General features: G+C 61.5%; 1 protein-coding gene across 1 annotated transcript in view; it reads left to right on the forward strand.

Annotated features, from left to right (window-relative positions):
- PCSK7 (proprotein convertase subtilisin/kexin type 7) overlaps positions 1-17,171 on the forward strand; it is a 22,709-nt gene extending 5,538 nt beyond the window's left edge. The window contains exons 7-15 of the mRNA XM_006030325.3: positions 1,776-1,876; positions 6,963-7,130; positions 8,171-8,278; positions 9,466-9,568; positions 12,692-12,848; positions 13,399-13,493; positions 13,875-13,968; positions 14,599-14,716; positions 15,400-17,171. Coding sequence (XP_006030387.1) covers positions 1,776-1,876; positions 6,963-7,130; positions 8,171-8,278; positions 9,466-9,568; positions 12,692-12,848; positions 13,399-13,493; positions 13,875-13,968; positions 14,599-14,716; positions 15,400-15,810 — 1,355 coding nt within the window. The 3' untranslated portion in view covers positions 15,811-17,171. The remainder of the gene's footprint in view (positions 1-1,775; positions 1,877-6,962; positions 7,131-8,170; positions 8,279-9,465; positions 9,569-12,691; positions 12,849-13,398; positions 13,494-13,874; positions 13,969-14,598; positions 14,717-15,399) is intronic.
- The last annotated feature ends 269 nt before the right edge of the window (positions 17,172-17,440 follow it).

The raw sequence follows: 17,440 nt of genomic DNA on the forward strand, positions 1-17,440 counted from the left end.
AAGTTTCTGGGCCAGAAGGCTGGGAGGGCTCATGCAGGGATTTGCCCCCGAGCTCAGGTCCTGGATCATCACAAGAAGCCAGCCTGGGTGGCACTGAGCACTGGCTAAGTCAGCACCATGCTGACTGCTCCAAGCAGCTGCCTGAGAATCCCCCTGGCCCCCAGCCTCTGCAGGCCCCGTCTATTTGAGAATCACCCTGGCCCCCAGCCTCTGCAGGCCCCGTCTAGGACAGGCCACGATCTTTGTGCATCTAAGTTGTCTCAGTCTGAGCTGGGTGAGAGCTTGACCTCCCACGGAACATGGTCTGCAGGAGGGAGTAGCTTGACTTACACCCTCATGAGACTCCACACGCGGTAGCTCAGGAAGACCCAGAGCCTGCATGGCACGCAGAGGACGCAGGCTGTGCACATGTGGTGCAGTGGTGGGAGGGTTGGGGAGCCCAAGGAAGAGAGGTCACATGGAAACCATAGATGACTCTGCTGCATACAGGATTGATGATCTGTTCCCCACGTCACCCTCCCTGGTTCTGCTGCATTGAAACTGCCCCTGTCAGGTCCTGATTTGGCTCTGCCCTGGGTGCAAAGAAATTGGGAGAGAATGAATTGACGAAGAGGCAGCCCAGGAGAATGGGCAGAGTGCAGGTCCAGGAGCAAAGGGCTCCTGCCAGCCTTAATGCTCAGACGGGCAGGACATGTGAGCCTGCACCTGCCCTGTCACATACCTCCGGGGCACCTGACCTACGTCCTGGTGGTGGAGGCAGATTAGCGAGTGTGAGGGGCTGGAGGCTGAGACAGCCACGTCATTAAGGAAATGTGGCCAGGAAGCCAGAAGTGCTGCCAGTGACAGCAGCTCTGCTCTGTGTCATCTGCTGGCATTTTGCCAATTAGGATGAGAACACAATCAGTGTCCCAGAATCCTTGCCCCGTGGGTTGCAGGGCCCTGTTCTGACATGGGCACCATGCGGTTTGGTCAGGGGCTGCTCCTGGGACCCCTAGTAGGGACAGCACCCCACCCAGCTGGCAGCTGCAGTGCAGAGGGGGTGCACAGCAGCCTTTGCACGTGCCCTATCAAGGTGGCACTAGGAAGCCCCCATGTCATGTGTGGTGTGCACAGGCAGTGGATGAATGAGAGGGTGGATGCACAATGGCACTTAGGATGGCAGCAACATCCACAAATCTCTGCATTCATGGGGGTGTTCTTTTCCAGGAGTTTATAGCTAGAGAAACGGAGACCAAAGGGGAGTGTGACGGGCCTGAAATCATAGGCCCGTGCATGCAGAACCAGGAGCATGGGCCGGGCCTCCCAAATCCTGGCCCTGGGCTCTGGTCAGGAGCCCGTTCTGCCTCTCACTAAGGCCCATCATAGCAACCCATGTGTTGAGCAAAGGCTGTGATAAAAAGGTTTCTGCAGCAGGTTCCTTCCTGCCAGGCGCAGAGGAGGAGAGTGATGGTGAGTGGCTCAGGAATGGCCCCTGGTCCTCTCTGGCCGATGTGTCCCTGAAAGTGAGGGTTGCACAGAAAAGGCCCTGCTCTGCTCCCCTCCTCACCATCACTGTTTGGGGACACTGACTCCAGGCCATCTCATGCCCCTAGCATTCGCTTGGCCCTGTGGGGCTTCCCCATAGGGGCCGTTTTGCAGTGAGGCCTCTGCTGAATACGTGGGGTCTTGCTGCCCCCTGCCCCTGCATGGGAAGCCCAGCCGTGGCTACGAGAAGGGCAAAACATGCCACTGGGAGGGAAGGGACCGCCTCTGACCCATGCCCTCTGCTCCGCCAGGCGCAGTGGACGAGATGGGCTTCATGCCATTCTACGCCGAGGAGTGCGCCTCCATGCTGGCCGTCACCTTCAGTGGCGGCGACAAGTTGATGCGGAGCATTGTGAGTAACGCGCCGGGCAGCCTTTCCCACTCGCTGTCCCGGGCCTGGGTCAGTAGGGCCCCAGCACAGACCCTGTCAGAGGTTTGGTCTAAAGGAAGGTGCCCAAAGTGCTGCTGGGGTCCCCGCTCTTCCTCCATGCAGCCAGGGGCTCCTTGCTGGAGACTTCCTGTGGAGCCCTCTCCCTCCTGGCGGGTTTTGCCCAGAACATCAGCATTGTCTGCACTGGTGCCGCTGCCTCCTGGAGACAAAGCCGGGGAATCCCAGGGCTGCCTCAATGCCAGCGTCCCCCATAAGTCACCCCAGCCGGTGGGCTGCTTCATCTCCTTGGGATGAGTGTCTCAGCATTGGAGTCTGAGGGCCCTGGCCCTGCCCCTGCCCCGGCAGATGCTCCTGGCCACGCTGGGTTTAGGGCCTAACCATTACCTGTTTCGGTCTCCGGGTGAGCAGAGACTTTCCTCCTGGAGCCAGGCTGGTGGCCTTGCTACTGCGCCCTCCCTGCTGGCTCCCTGCCGTCCCTGGCATCAGTCGTCTAACCTAGAACCCCCTGGACTAGTTTCGTGCCTTCCCAGGGGAGCAAATGACCCCAGCCCAGTTACTGCCTGGTGCAGCTGGAGCCAAGTCCTGCCCCCCCCTGCCCAGACCCTGGGACTGCTCTGCACCATCGCTGCCTGGGGGCAGGGCAGAGACAGCAGCCGGCTCAGAGCTGCCTAACCATGTCCTGCTCCCCGCAGTCCGGCTCAGCCTCCCAGCGGGGCTGAGAAATATTTTTATCCACTTCTTTCTGCCAAAGAACATCTTGTCAACAAAATGTCCCAGAGCTGAACCCTGCCAGGGTCAGGGGACAGCAAGGCCCAGTCCCCAGCTGGGACTCGTTGGCTCGGGGCCACTTCCCCAGGTGGGCTCAGACATGGTACATTCCTCAATTTGGGCTGGCACACCCATGGGACAGGTGCCCTCGCAGGCCCATGCCCCATGGCACTGCCCCAGTGCTCAGAGGTGCAGAGCCAGGCTCTGGAGGGCCATGAGACTGACACTGGTGCAACGAGCCCCTCCTCTGCCCCCAGCTCCAAAGGGGCAGCTCAGAAGCAGGGTCCTTCCCCTTCCAGTGTCCCCAGGCTCTGCTCTAACATGCTGTGCTGGTCTCCTGTCTGTGGGACCTGTGCCCAGGGACGCTGGGAAAGTCTGCATTGGTGACGAGCTGAGCTGGGCTACTTGCAACAGCAGCTGTCCTGCCCCCTTCCTCACCCCCGGTGCATTACTGATCTTTTCAGGGGGGCCCACTTGGTAGCAGAGGGCACAGATGAGGATGTGCCTGCCTCCCAGACTGGGCGGCTGCGGGCTCTCGTTCTCCCTGGCGCATGCAACGTTCTGTGCCTCCCGTAGCCCATCTTGGCAGCCAGCTCCCAGGAGGTCCCCAGCACTGTGCACGGCCTTGCTATCCTGGCTGACGACCTCAGTGTGCTGGAAAGCCAGCTCCTGCATCTGTGCTGCGTGAGCAGGCAGAAGCTCTGCTTCCAGGGACTGGGGTCCTCATGGATCACGGGTCAGCGCTGTGCTGGGGAGGTGAGTCCAGCATGGGTGTCAGATCCTGCCACCCAGAAATCCCTGGGGCAGGGGGCAGGCACTCTTGCACTGCCACCCTCTTCCCATGTGTCCAGGGGGACATGAATTGAGCACAGTGCCTGGTGTCACAGGCTTGGACCAGGCCTCTTCTCGTCCCAGCATGTCCTCCCCACCCCACCCCACCCCACCCCAACACAGCCAGTAGCACATGGAAACTTATCTCTGACTCCTCCATGGTACTGTGGACCTAGGTTTGCATTGGGAAGGGAAACACCTACCACATGGGAGTGGGGGAGAGCTAGGCAGAGCAGGTCACGCTCCTGTGTAGTCTTCTGTCTGAAGCAGCTTCCTGGAGCCAGAGCGAGAGAGAGATGCGGTGTCTCGTTAGCAGAGAGCATGCACAATTTGGCCGTGGTTAAGCCGCTCTCCGGGGCAGGGCTGGGATCCTAGTCGTCTCACTGCAGAACAGGAGCAGACATCGCTCACAGGCACAGCATGGGGGCCGGCGGTTGGCAGTGCAGGCTTCCAAGAGAACGTGCTGCTGCGGACACTGCTGGCACCGCTCCTGGGTTGCGCTGGCTCCAGCCATGCTGTGCTCAGCGGGCACAGGCGGTTGTTTTTGCAAGCTGCTGCTTTCCCACACGCAGGAAGACGGGAAGGGAGAGAGCACTCCGGGGCAGTTCAAAACTATAGTACGTGTAGGATGGACAGAGCCATGACCCCTTCCCCCTCCCCTGGGGCTCAGGCTTCCTTCTCTTCCTGCTGCACCCAGAATGGACTGGGGGAGATGGGGCTAAGAGCACAAATTTGTGCCCCTCCCAGCTAGTGTGGCCACAAATCAGCAGGTCTCAGACCCCCCAGGTGTGTTTTTGTCCTGATGATTCTGAGGGCTGGCACAGGAAATCATCTAGTTTGGGTCATTCCTGGAGTTTACAAGAGCAGGCCAAAGTAGACATATGCTTATCTAGGGGGCTTCAGAAAGAGCTGGTCCTGCCTGGAGCGGGCAGCTGGATGGGGTGACCACAAGGGCCCTGCCAGCCCTTTGCTCTTGGGTTCTGCGGTTCTTCCCTGAGAAAGCCCAGATGCCCATCCAAGGAATAGGTTAGACTAAGACTCCTGCAAAGGAAATGCAACCAGTAACAGAGCTTAAGTTTCCCTTTGCAAATAACTTATACGAAGGCAGCTGGTTTGCACCCCATGGGCGCAAGGGAAGAGGAGACTCCCCCAGCTCGGGGCTTGGCTGGACTTGCCACCCTGGAGCAGAGGGCAGCTCTTCTTTTGCCTGTTCAGGTTCCATCCAGCCTGAGGTCTGCACCCTCTCTGGGGAGGACTCGAATGCCCTTTCTCCCTCAGGAACTGGCTCACAGGAGGCTACTACAAGTGTTGCACTTCTGCCCACAGGCCTGAGGTAGATGCCTCACCTGGCCCAGGCATGACAGACCCCTTCACCCTTTGCAATACCCCACTCAGCAGTGCAGGCAGCTGGCATCTCAGCTGAGCCAGACACATCCCTGTACCGGGAGTGCATTCTCCTGCTTTGCAAATGCCTTTTAATTATCCCTCAGTCAAGACGGAGTTAATGCTTACAGCAGCCATCTCTACTCTTGTTCAGGCTATAAATGTTCTCCGGTTTCCTTAATGGGAAGAATTTAATACGGTCCCTGGCGCGATGCGCATTTCCTACCAAAATGTGTGCTGCTGCCCAGGGTTTCTGGGATAATGCGCAGCCTCTGAGTGCAAGCTGCAGCTGTTAAACAGCTGACAACACGGGCTTGAGCACAACATAAAAGCCAGCAAAGAGGCTCTGGTTCTTGGCAAGGGAGAGCCTGCTGTGAGCAGAGAGATGAACGTGCATGCCAGTTTGCAGCGGGCTTGAACTGGGTTTCAATTAAAGCTGTTTCCTGGTAGGAAGAAGAGCAGAATCATGCCCTTTCACGAGACTTTTCTGATGGCTTCCCTAAGGCTCCCCTGTTGCATTTCGTCTAAGCAGACACTAAGGCCAAACTTGACCTAGTTACACTGCTTTGAAGCCAGAGTAAATCTCTGGCCTGCCATGGCACTCATTCAGAATTACCTTGGGGGGTCTAAAAGCACAATGTGGCCTGATAGCTTGATTATCTCCCACGCTACGACTGGTTTATTGCTCTCCTGGCTGGCAGCTGCGTGTACTTCCCCTCTCGACAAATGACTGACTGTGGCTGTCTTGGTCCCTGTTAGCAGAGCACTCACGAAAGGCATCTGAGAAAACTTGACGCTTGAGTGCAGGCGTAGTCGTGTCAAGTGCACGGCAGCTCCTCCCCAGCCCCCGTGGAAGGTGCCGATTGCGACGGCACTTAGGCCTGTCTGGCTACAAGCGTGAGCGGTCCTGCCAGCGTCAGCAAGAGCGCTTGCCCCCATAGAGCTCGGCCATGTGGAGTTCCCTGGTGACTGGGAGGGGGTGGGGGGCTGCTGGAGGAGCACACCATCCCCCCTGCCATGCCATCAGCTGCTGCTCTGTTCCTGCATGCAGCCCCTGCCCCAGAGTCCGGCTGCCCATGCTGGAGGGCCCCACGGTGCTCAGTGCGGGACAAGAGGCAGCCAGGTGAGCAGGGAAGCCACTGCGTCCTGGGCCTGGCGCGCTGTACCATACGTTGGCTGTGAGGTGCTCGGCTTTGCCGCTCTAAGGGCCAGGGCAGGGCTGTGCTCTCCCTAAACGCAGTGCGCCGGGCGAGTGTCTGCCTGGCATCTGTCCTCTGCAGACATGTGCCACATGCTCTGAGCCCGTCTGACTTCTCCTGGGCCCTGAGGGCATAGCCGTGGGTATGGCTTGGTGCAGAGGACGGTCCTGCTGGCCCGTAGCCAAAGCCCCTGCTCCTGGTGTGGAGGGTTCACTGCTCTACCTCACAAAGCCCTGGGAAGCCCGGCCCTGTGCTGGGGATGGGGAGTTAAGGCCCAAAGACTGGAGCTGGGATGCTGGGTGCTGTTCCCAGCTCTGCTGCTCTCCCCACGACTCTGGAGACAAGCTGACAGTGGCTGATAGGTGCTTTCTGGAGACAGACGTGCTCTTGGCCCTGCTGTTGGGAGGGGAGGCTGCTGTTGCCAGGCCCCAAAATGTCCCTGGATGCTTTTCCTGGGGTAGGGAAGGAGGGGAGAACCATGCTGCAGTGCTGGGGGCCGGGGGAGGGCTCATTCCCCCAGGGGATCCCTGGATTCCAGCTGGGGCTTCCTGCTGTGAGTCCTACCCTGATGTCCCTGCATGGAGCTTCCCAACCCCTGGCCCTGCACGGCTGCTGCCCCATCAGCTTCAGCCTTCTTGGGGCCCAGGGAAGGCACCAAACCTGAGCTGGGAGGCTGGGGGCCGTGTTCTCAGCAATGCCGGCAGGCTTGGTGGCATGCAATGGGATGAGCTGCTCCTCAGCCATACCTCCCTGCCTAGGGTAGGCAGCATGTGCCCCTTCCATCAGAACAGCTATAGCAGCCCAGCCCTCCGGGGCACTGTGAGGACTGAGGCATCTGACAGGCAATGTCTCTTTTCTTTTCAAAGGTGACAACAGACTGGGACTTGAAGAAGGGCACGGGCTGCACGGAGGGCCACACAGGCACATCGGCTGCTGCCCCACTGGCAGCTGGCATGATCGCCTTGATGCTCCAGGTGCGACCCTGCCTCACCTGGCGGGATGTCCAGCACATCATTGTCTTCACAGCCACAAAGGTGAGCAGACAGCCCTGCAAGGGAGGCTTCTTCTCTGGCTGGGGCTGTGGGGAGCTCAGGGTGGCTGTTCTGCCCCCTCCACTTCTCCATGTTCCTGACCTGCCCTGGGTCCCACCGGGAATGTGCAGGAGGCAGGCAGCAGTCTGGTCCGCCAGGATGACTGGCGGGGTGTTTGTCCAAGGCAGCTTTGGGTCTGACAGAGCCAGAGCACCGCTAGGCTGCGACCTGGGGCAGCACAGGCCAGGAGGGTGACTTTGCCATGGGAAAGCAGGAAGGCCCAGGAAGCCCTTGGCTGCTTACTACTACCAGGGGCCTGAAGCAGAGGGGGCAGAGCTCCCACTGAACACAATCCTTACAGTCCCTGATCCGGGGCAGCCCCTGCTGCCTCCAGTGTGGCCTGGGCTGCAGGAGGAAGCAGCAGGCGCTGAACGAGGCACTGGGATGTGGCGCACGGACAGGGTTTCTTTGTACGTGGGGGTGCCTGTGTGTGCACCCCCCGGTTTATGTTATGCGGCAAGATAAAACTTGCTTTGACAGGCAGCGATTTTTTCCACAGTTGGAAGCAGCCACTTCCAAAGTGCCAGGCCTGACCAGTAATGGGAACCAGACCTGATCCGCCTGCGGGTTTCAGAGGCTTTAGTTCTTCCTTTCAAATAAGGCCTCTTGCCTCCCTGCGGGCTGCGGGAACTGAGGGCACCGGGCACCAGTTGTGGTGTTTCAGAACAGAGGCAGCGCTGCCCTGGGTGCAGCTTGTTCTCCTTGGACACGGTCGTGGGGAATCCTGACTGTGCCACATTCGTGTTACTCACCCTCCACCCATCTGCAGCTCAGGCGGGGGGTTTTGCTGGGCCAGGCTGGCTGGTATCTGTGCGAGCCCACTGCAGGGAGCTGGCAAGAGGTGGCGGGGAGGGTACATCCCAGTGCCCTGTCCCTGTGCGCAGTCAGGCAGCTACCTGACTTGGCCATGCATGGGAGAGACGTGTGCCCCCCACACCAGGTCAGCCTCTCCAAGGTGACATGGCCCCTCGGTTGTCTTGCAGTACGAAGATCATCATGCCGTCTGGGACACCAACCAGGCCGGCTTCAGTCACAGCCACCAGCATGGCTTCGGCTTGCTCAACGCCTGGAGGCTGGTCAATGCTGCCAAGGTAATTCACAGCTCCGGCCCCCCCGCAGGGCTGCTCCATATGGCCTCCCAGAGAGACAGTGCTGGGGGGGCCCTGGCTGCTCCTTCAGGGCAGACCCAGAAAGGCAGGGCTCCCGTGCCCGACTACCCCCCGCAGCATGGCCCAGAGCACGGGCTGGCTGCGCCGTGCTTCTGACTTCCACCAGCAGAGTCGCTCCCTCCCTCCCGGCTGCAGAGCCTGAGAAGGGAAGCCCCAGCCTGACCTCAGGTCCCCGGGGGCCTGCAGCCTGGCAGTGCCAAGCACGCAGTGACAACAGTGCAGCCATGGCAGGGAGTTCAGCTAGCCCCATACACCCTGCCCTGCAGCCCCTGCTTTGCCAGACCTTGCCGAGCTCCTCTCCCACGGGCTCCGGGGTCGGGGGTCACCTTCTAGGGTAGCCAAGGCCTTTGCACCCGGGTGGGCAGCCCCCGCAAGGAGGCTGCTTGGGGGATGAGGTAATGAGCCCTACAGCAGAGCTGGCTAACCTGCATCCTCAGAGCACTATATATAGCCATGGCCGGAGCCTTGTTTATGGGACCCGACAGGTTTGATTCATGGCCCCGGGAGGCGTGGCAGCAGCATGCGGAGGCAGCAGCGCCTGCCCCTCCTCCCATGGCAGGCAGCACCGAGTGCCTGAGCAGGGGGATGCAGTGGTCTCTGCAGGCAGCAGCGGGGCTAGGAGAGCCACGATGGGGCTGTGGAGCTTGGAGCAGCAGTGGGGAGTCCTGACTTCTAGGTCCTGTGCCCAGCTCTGCCACTGATTCACTGTGAGGCCTGAGTCCAGTCCCTTCAGCTTCCTCCCCACCCTCCGCCGCATTCCCTCTGCTCTGGGACAAGCTCTGGCCGCCTCTGCCAGGCGGGTTGGTACCACTTCCCTTCACCTGGCCTCTGCTGCTCTAGCCTCACACTCAGGGCTTTTCTCAGCATCCCAGGGTGTGACACCTCACTCCCAGGCCCCACATATAAGTCCCCACATCAATAGGCTGCCGCTGCTCACCAAGCTGCTGCAAAGTGCTTAACAGCAAGGATACGGAGGCCTGCAATGGGGGCATCAGTGATAAGGCTGGTCTGAGCGAGACCCAGGCTCAGAGGCTCGTGCCTGAGGCTGAAGGGTCGGAGCGAGCACAACCCAGGGTGGAACCCACACATGCCCCCGCTTCCTTTCACAGATCTGGGAGTCCGTCCCGTACTTAGCGTCGTACGTCAGCCCCATGCTCAGGGAGGGCAAGGCCATCCCCATCCTCCCACAGAGGCTCGAGGTCTCCTGGAACGGTGAGTGTTGCCCGGCTCTCTGTGCAGCCCTTTCTGTGGGCACGGTGGCTTTGAGACGCAGGGCCTCCAGACTCATGGGGCACCTGCCCTGGAGCCTCCGAGTCCCTCCCCACCCTGCCTGCTGGGCACCAGTCTGCAAGGAGCTTGGGAGGGGCAGAGCCAGGAAGAGGGAAGTGGGGAGCACAGCTGACTGCAGCCACATCACTGTTGTCCTGAGCAGGGCCTTCAAAGAGGTCCTGTGTGGTCTGCAGGTGAGGGGCCTCTTCCTCCAGTCCCATAGGCCAAGAGAGCAGGGGGTAGCCGGGAGCCCCAGGGAAGAGGGGATCTCTGGCTACCGCAGAGCCTGCACGGTTAAAGCAGACCAGACCAGACTTGTGCTGCCTTTGGAGGAGGCTGCTGCTTGGCCTCGAGACAGGGGCATTGGCTGCAGGCTGCACTGGAGGGGGATCATGTGCGGCAGCTCCAGACACACCAGGGACAGGAGCAGGGGCCATGCTGGAGACAGGCCAGGACAAGGAGGGGTAGCAACGGCAGGTGAGCTAGGCAGGGGCAGCACCGCTGGAGCTACAGGCAGCACAGGGCAGCTAGCCAGGCTGGCTCAGGGCAGGCCCAGGAGCGTTTCAGTCTGGGAATGAGGGAGTTAAGTGTCCTGATCCTTCCCTCTTCCCCTGGGTTACTGCTGCCTCCAGAGGGACCGTTCCGCTTGTTGATCTGCTCCCTCTCCCGGCACACGATAAGGCTAATGAACGGATGTCTTTGGGAAACCAGAGAGGGGAGTGAGTGCTCCCAGCCGTGGGGCGCTGGGCCATAGCCAGTCCAGCTCGCTCGGCGGCTTTGACCATGTTAGGTAATGCTACAGCTCCTGACTTGGCTGTCCTGTCCGCACAAACAAGGCGTCTCTCCGAGCCGCTACTGGGGGGAGCCTGGCAAGGAAAAGGAGCTGGCATGGTGCAGGCCAGCCCGGGGCTGGTGGGGCTCCATTGCCCCGTGCCCTTCAGAACAAGCTGCCTTTGTCCCAGGGGAGTTGCCCTCACTGCCTGCATCACTGCACCACGTGGGCACCAGCACTGCTGCTCCCTGCCCCTGCAAGATGACCCCCATTGCTAGCCCTGGTGGGAGTCCATGGAAGGCTGCCGCTGAGGCCTCAGGACCCCCGATTGACCCTGGGCCTCCTGCGTTTAGCCCACAGTACCTATGTGGGGCGGCACAAGCAGGCTGAGGGATTGCCCTCCGACCCAGGGATGAGCCCAGGGCTCTGCCATCTCCAGGCCCGTGGTGCCAACCTTGGGTTGCATAGCCTCATGCTGCCTGGACCAGCAAGGGGCAGGGCTGGAGAAGCTGGTCCGAGGGTCTCTCCCGGGTGGCAGCAGTTGAGTAAGGAGCTCAGCGTTACAGCCCCAGGGGCGGTGCCCCAAGGCCTGCACAGCGCCGGGGCCGGGTTTGTCAGTGGAGTCGAGCTTGTTCATGTCTCGCTCAGAGCTCCAAGTTCATGGCGAGGGGAGGAACAGCCCGGCCAGCTCTGCACGCATTTGCCCTAAAAGGAATTGTGCGGCCGGGAGCAGCATCACAAACAGGCAGCTGGGAAAAGCCAGCGCTCTGGGAGCAGGGCCGAAGGAATGCAAGAGGCTGCCGGCGGCCCAGGTACCGCAGGGATCTCAGAGCCGACCCTTTGCTCTCTTAGGCACCAAGGGTGTCTGGAGCTGCAGCGGGGGGTTGTGAGACACAAGTGGCCGCATGGCTTCATGACTAATGAGCACCATTAGTGAGAGCAGCCCGCAGGAGCTGTTGAGGCCCTGCTCATTCCCGTAGCTTGGAGACAAGCAGTAGCTGCCCCCTGCTCCCTGGTCGGGGTTGTGGGGGCGGCCAAAGGACTAGCTTCACCGAGCTGCTGCACCAGCTCCTGACATCGGACTCGCCAGCTGCAGAGGTGGCGGCTCCATCGCTACATGGGCTGGCAGCTGGAGTGAGGGCTGGGAGTCAGGACTCAGCTTGGCAGCTAGCTCCCTAGGCCAGTTGCTCGCAGCCTGGAAGGGGAAACAAGGCCTAGTTCTTGGGGCACAGTGAGGCTGGGAGGGCTGAGGTCGGCCCTGTGCGTGGGGCCCCCGGCCAACATGGGGCCCAGGATTAGCTCCTGGTGGCCAAAGATCAAAGGTTGCTTGTGTCCCTGAATCTCCCGGCAGCCCCCTGCCCGCTCTGGCATTCGCAGACTCTGAGTCAGGACTCTGCTGTCGCTGCCCATCCCACGTGCACGGCATCGAATCCGGATCTAATCCAGACAGGGAGGCATGCAGGGAGGGGCTGCCACAGCCAGGGCTGCGGGGAGGGGCACACAGGACAGTGCGGGAAAGCTTCTCATGGCCCCCGCATCCGTGCTAACGTCTCAGAGGGCAGGTCCATTGCCCTGGCCTGCGGTGCTGCCAGGTGTCTGGGGGGCGTCTATCGTTCACTAACCCTCGTGCCACCTGCTGCCAGCCCCCTCTGGAGTGGTGGCCCCATGTTCCAAGCCCCTTCACCCCATCCCCATTGCCCTCCTGACTTCACTGCCCCTCACAGCCACCAGCAGGAACCATCCGACTCATTCCTGTGATGCTGTTGTGCAGCACTGGGGGCATAAGGGATTTTACTCCAGAGACAAACCTGGTCTGTGGGACCAGCTTCCTGCAGGGACAGGCGGCACGTCCTGCGCTCCACCTCCTGCACCTGGGGTGCCCAAGCTCCTCAGTGCATGTGGGAAAAGCAAGGCATGCATGAGCTTCCCATGAAGTCACTGCGCATCAGAGCTGGGGGCACAGCACACTTGGAGCTGCTTGAATAAGCATCCAATTTACTCTTGAACACCTTCCTGCCCTTCGAGCGGGGGGCTGGACTCGATCTTCCGAGGTCCCTTCCAGCCCTAATGTCTATGAAATCTATGCTTCCCCTGGGGCTGGCCAGAGCCTGAGAAGGCCGTCCAGGCCCCAGGGCTGACCGATGGGTGGCTGCGCTGGGTGGAAGCTCTGTTCGTGGCCCAGGGTGGAGGGAGGGAAGAGAAGGAGCAGGAAGGCCTCACCAGTGCCGGCAAGCTGCCCACCCTGCTGGGCATCTGGGAACGCCCCAGCCAGCCCCCTCTTCCCTCTTCCCCAGTCACCCTGGCTGACCTGGAGCTGTCGGGCATGAGGACACTGGAGCACGTGGCGGTGACGGTCACCATCACTCATCCTCGCCGTGGCAACCTGGAGATCAGGCTCTTCTGTCCCAGCGGCATCATGTCGCTGATTGGGACCACGCGGAGCATGGACTCGTAAGCGTGGCAGGCATTGGGTTGGCTGATGGGAGTGGCACACCCATGGAGGGGTGGGGGGATGTTTCCTTGGGCTGTGGGGACTCCCATGTATCTCCTGCTCTGCTGGCCCTGGGGAGCTCAGTTCAGAACCTGGCAAAGCCCGCAGATCTGCCAGAGGTGGGTCCAGGTGCGGAGCAGGCTCCTGCACCGCACTGGGGCAATGAGGGTGAGGTTTGCAGTCATGCATCTCTCCCTGTTCCCAGCCAGTGTCCAGTGTAACCCTTGCCACAGGCCACCTCTGAGCTCCTTGTAACCCAGCCCCCAGGGAGCGGGGCTGGCATCTGTGAGCTGCTTTGTGTGCTTGAGCAGCGCTGGCTTGGTGGCAGCTCGCCCTGTCGCTGCCCTGCAGACACAGCCTGGGGTCTCACTCTGGCCCCACAGTCTCCCCTGGCTCACACCAGGCCCTGTGTAATCGTCCAGGGGTGCCCAGTCCCTGCACCAGGGCAGCTGGGCCTGTCACACCCCAGTCACCAGTGGCGGTTTCATATTTGTGTCTTTCCTCTTGCAGGGACCCCAGTGGCTTCGCTGACTGGACCTTCTCCACAGTGCGCTGCTGGGGAGAGGAGGCCCAGGGCACCTACAGGCTTGTCATCAGGGACACTGGTGAGTCCCTTCCTTCAAGACCAGAAGGGTCCAGGCAGGGTTTCTCCAGCCTTGTGCTCTGATATTGGATGTGGACACCTCCCGGCATTGCCCTGGGCTCATGGCGGGGCGGGGGGAGACTGAGGGGGTGCATGACCCCTGCTATCCGCTGCCCGCAGTATTGCAGGGAAAGCAAAGAGCCCATCCCCAAGCCAGTCACAGGCTTTCCAAGCAGAGGAGTGCCCACGTGCATGTCCTCCCATGGCCTGCTCTGGGTGCAGGCTCCCTGCTACCTCTTGGGCCATCAGGAGCCCTCTGCTTTGGCTGGGAAACAGCAGCACCAGGCAGCGCCTGGGCCCAGCTGGCAGCATTCGGCCTGACCACGGGACCTTGCTTCCCCAGGGGACAAGACCCTGCCAGCAGGGATGCTGAAGCAGTGGCAGCTGACACTATATGGCTCTTCCTGGACCCCAAATGAAATGAAGCAGCGGCAGAGGTAGGCTGCTGGCCTCACGGGAGCCCTGTCCCCATCACCCACCTGTGTCCTGGATGCCCTGCTTCCTCAGTGGCTGCTGGTGGAGGGGGTGGTTCATGCGGGTGTTGGGGCCGCGGGCAAAGGCGCCTCATGGAGCTCACCCCAGGCCGGCGGAGCTGTGGCCACCCCTGAGCCAAACTGCTCTCACTAGCCCCAGGACTGCACGGGCCATTAACCAAGTTGCTCAGGAGTGCTCAGTGCCCCTGTGGGGTATCTGCACAGCCTGCAGCTCGGCATGGCTGGCAGGTTGTCCCAGCATCCCGGGGATGTAGCACCAGCCCTGGGTGAGGGGAGACCGGGGTTCATCCCATCTGAAGGGCGAGCAGAGGCTGAACCCTGGGAACATTAGCTCCTGGCCTGGGAAGCTGCATGGGGGAACTGGCTTGGCAGGCAGGGTCAGGATGGGGCATGGAGCCCTGCAGGGGCCTGCCATAGACTTTGCAGGGGGCTGGTAGCAGCCAGATGTGTCTGGCCCTGGGAGGGAGGGTGACCCCCCCCCTGCCCCAGAGGCAAGCATGCACGGGGCCTTTCCCACAGGGAGGGGAGGCAGTGGTGGCCCTGCCCCTGACTGCAGGTGTCTCCTGCCTTCAGGCTGCTGGAGGAAGCCATGAGCGGGCAGTACTTGAACAATGGCTTCTGCCTGCCGTGCCCCCCGGGACTGGACATCCCAGAGCAGGAGCCGTACACCATCACCACCAACACCCTCAAGGTAGCACTGGGCGGGTGAGGTGGGACGGGTGGGTGCCACGTCCCCAGCCTGGCTGGAAGCAGTGATTGGGGCTGCATGGCCGGGGCTGAGCACAGGGGAGTGCAGCTTCCCCTGGGGTCACCAGCTCCATCCCCACACATCAGTGATCAGAAGGATTGGTGCCTGACCCGGCTGCTGCCCCAGGGGAGAGGAGATTGGGGCAAGAGGCTCCCAGACCTTCCCCGGTGCTCCTCAGTGTTCTCCTGGGAATTCTCCCCCTTCCCCGGTTCACGTCCTCGCTGCCCCACTCTCCTGGGCAGGGGCTGAAGGCGATGCTCTGTGGCTCATGAAGACATGAGGCTTCTCCTCAACCTCCTGCCTTCAGGCCAGCCACAGTTTGGACAAGCCAGGGTCCCTGGGAAGCAAGACCGGTTCTCCTAAGGCCCAGCACAGGCCCAGTTCCTCCTGGCGGTGCCACCCCATCACACCCTGTGTAGCAGACACAAGTCATTGGAAAAGGGGGTGCCAAGAAGGGCTGAGGACCCCCTCTTCGGGCTGTGTCTCCCTTTGGGGAAGCCACCACTGCAGCAGGCTCGGCTGTGACCTGCTGGCGTGACAGGGGTCGGGGTGGCAGGACACAGGGGTCTGGGATCTGGCTGTTCTGCTTGGGGGGTCTCACGAGGCTTTCTCCGCCCCCATTGCAGACACTCATGCTGCTGGGCTGCTTCACTGTCTTCTGGACTGTCTACTACATGCTGGAGGTGTACCTGACCCGGCACCAAGTGGCCTTTGACCTGACGTGCCATAGCTCCTCCGCCTGCAGGTGGTACCACCGGGGCGGGAAGCACCGGAGCCTGGAAGATGGGCTGGAGATGGAGTCTGTCCTGCTGTACACAGAGAAGGACATGGAGGAGGTCGAGGTGGAGGCTGACCCCCCCATGCCCAGCCTGGGGACACAGGGGGATGAGGCTGGCTGGAGCCCGCTGGCCCCCAAGTTCTCCACCAGTGAAAGAACCATGGGCTTTCATGAGGGGGCTCGTGCGGGTCCAGGATACTCTGGCCGGGACATGGCCTCTGAGCTCCTCTTGGCTAACAGGGAGCAGCAGACTTGCTAGCTGGGGCTGAGGACCTGAGGTGCTGGCTGCACCCTCGCCTGGGCACCAGGCACAGGGCTGTTACCGACCCAGCTCAGCCGCAGCCCGCTGCCGCTTACTGCAGGGAGGCGGGCGCTGGTGCGGCTCAGGGGCTAGCGCAGCATGGAGATGCGAAGCAAAGGAGAGGCCCTGAGGGCCCCACGTTCCCCAGTGCAGGAGCCTTGCTCTCTCCTTGCACAAGCTAAACAAGCCTTAAACCTTTTACTGAGGAGTCTGCCAGGCAGCGACACTCAGGGCTCCCTGTCCGTGCTCAGCGCAGCCCTGGCCCGCCCCCCGGGCGGCCGGCAGGAGCCTGGCTACAGGTAGGATGCTCTCCTAGAGAGGAATGCTGGGCCCTGGAGCTGAGCTCCCCGCTGCGGTGCGGTCTGGCTGTGCGTGGCACAGGTGTTGCTGTCTGTCCACCTGTTTGTCTGTCTCTGCACACTGTTAAGCCGTTTGCTTTGTTCTGCTCCGTTTGTTGTTTGCTGCACGGGTGGCTTGGCCCTGGCCTGCTGGCCCCACTGTGAGGGCAGGGAAGGCTTTTGCCCAGCCCCTGCTTGGCCCCCAGCTGCCGCTGAAGGGCTCCCAGTGACTGTGAGCGAAGTCCCGGGGGTGCTTTCTCCCAGCCCTGTGACTGTGAGGCTGATGCTTCTGTTGGAAGAAGTGCTGGGTGGGCAGACCTGGGGACAGCAGCAATTCTCCTGGGGGGACATGGGGGCCCTGGCTGGCTCTCGGGTGCGCCTGGTATCAGGAGGGAGCCCCTGGCAGAGTTGTAGTGGCTTGCCTGGCTCTGGTAGCCAAAGCAAAGCCAAGTGCCTGGGACCGGCAGGCTGGCGCCCTGCTCCCCCTCCCTCTGCAGCCACCCCAGCTCCTGCCAGGGTGCCTGGGATCTGCCCACTGGCAGCAGCAGCCTCGGGGCTCCGTGGGTTCCCCCCGGATGGGTTCCCAGTTGGCTCGCGTGCCCCCGTTGGACCAAAGTCAGAGGCAAGAAATAGCACTTGCCCCTTTTGCAACCGCAGCAGCTGCCCGTGTTCCCCTGTCTCTCCCCCCTCCTCTCGCACACACTGGCCACCCCTGTCTGAGCAGACGGGCCGACAGGCTTGGCTCAGCCAGGGAGGACGTTGCGGCCTCGCGTGGCTCCAGCCATGACCCACCCTGCTGCCCTTGTGCCGCGCTGTCCCCTTCTCCCAGGAGCAGTGGTGCCTGGTGGGCAGCGGGGACAGGCAGGGTCTCAGCGACGGTCACGGCACGGACTGGGTTTCTTTTCTAAGAGTTGGGGTTTGATTTTTTAACAGCGAAGCTCTTTCTGTGCCGCTTTCCAAAATAAACTCTTCTAAAAACTGGCCTGGTGCTGAAGCCTCTGCACTGCAGGTAGGTCCGTCTGCCCCGCTCGTCCACCCCCAGTGCCACACGGCACAAGCCCTTTCAGGGGAGAAAGCACCGCGGCTCGCTTTTCCCCAGGCCCGTGTATCTGAGGTGCTGTGCGCTGGCAGAGCCAGGCAAGGCTGGAGACAGTGGGCTCAGCACCTCTAGAAATCAACCCCAAATGGTGCCAGTTGCCCACTTGAGATGGGCACAGGTCGCTGGCAGAGCTGATCCAAGAAGGTGTCAG

This window comes from Alligator sinensis, unplaced genomic scaffold, assembly GCF_000455745.1.
Source record: "Alligator sinensis unplaced genomic scaffold, ASM45574v1 scaffold1626_1, whole genome shotgun sequence".
Classification (NCBI taxonomy): Eukaryota; Metazoa; Chordata; order Crocodylia; family Alligatoridae; genus Alligator; species Alligator sinensis.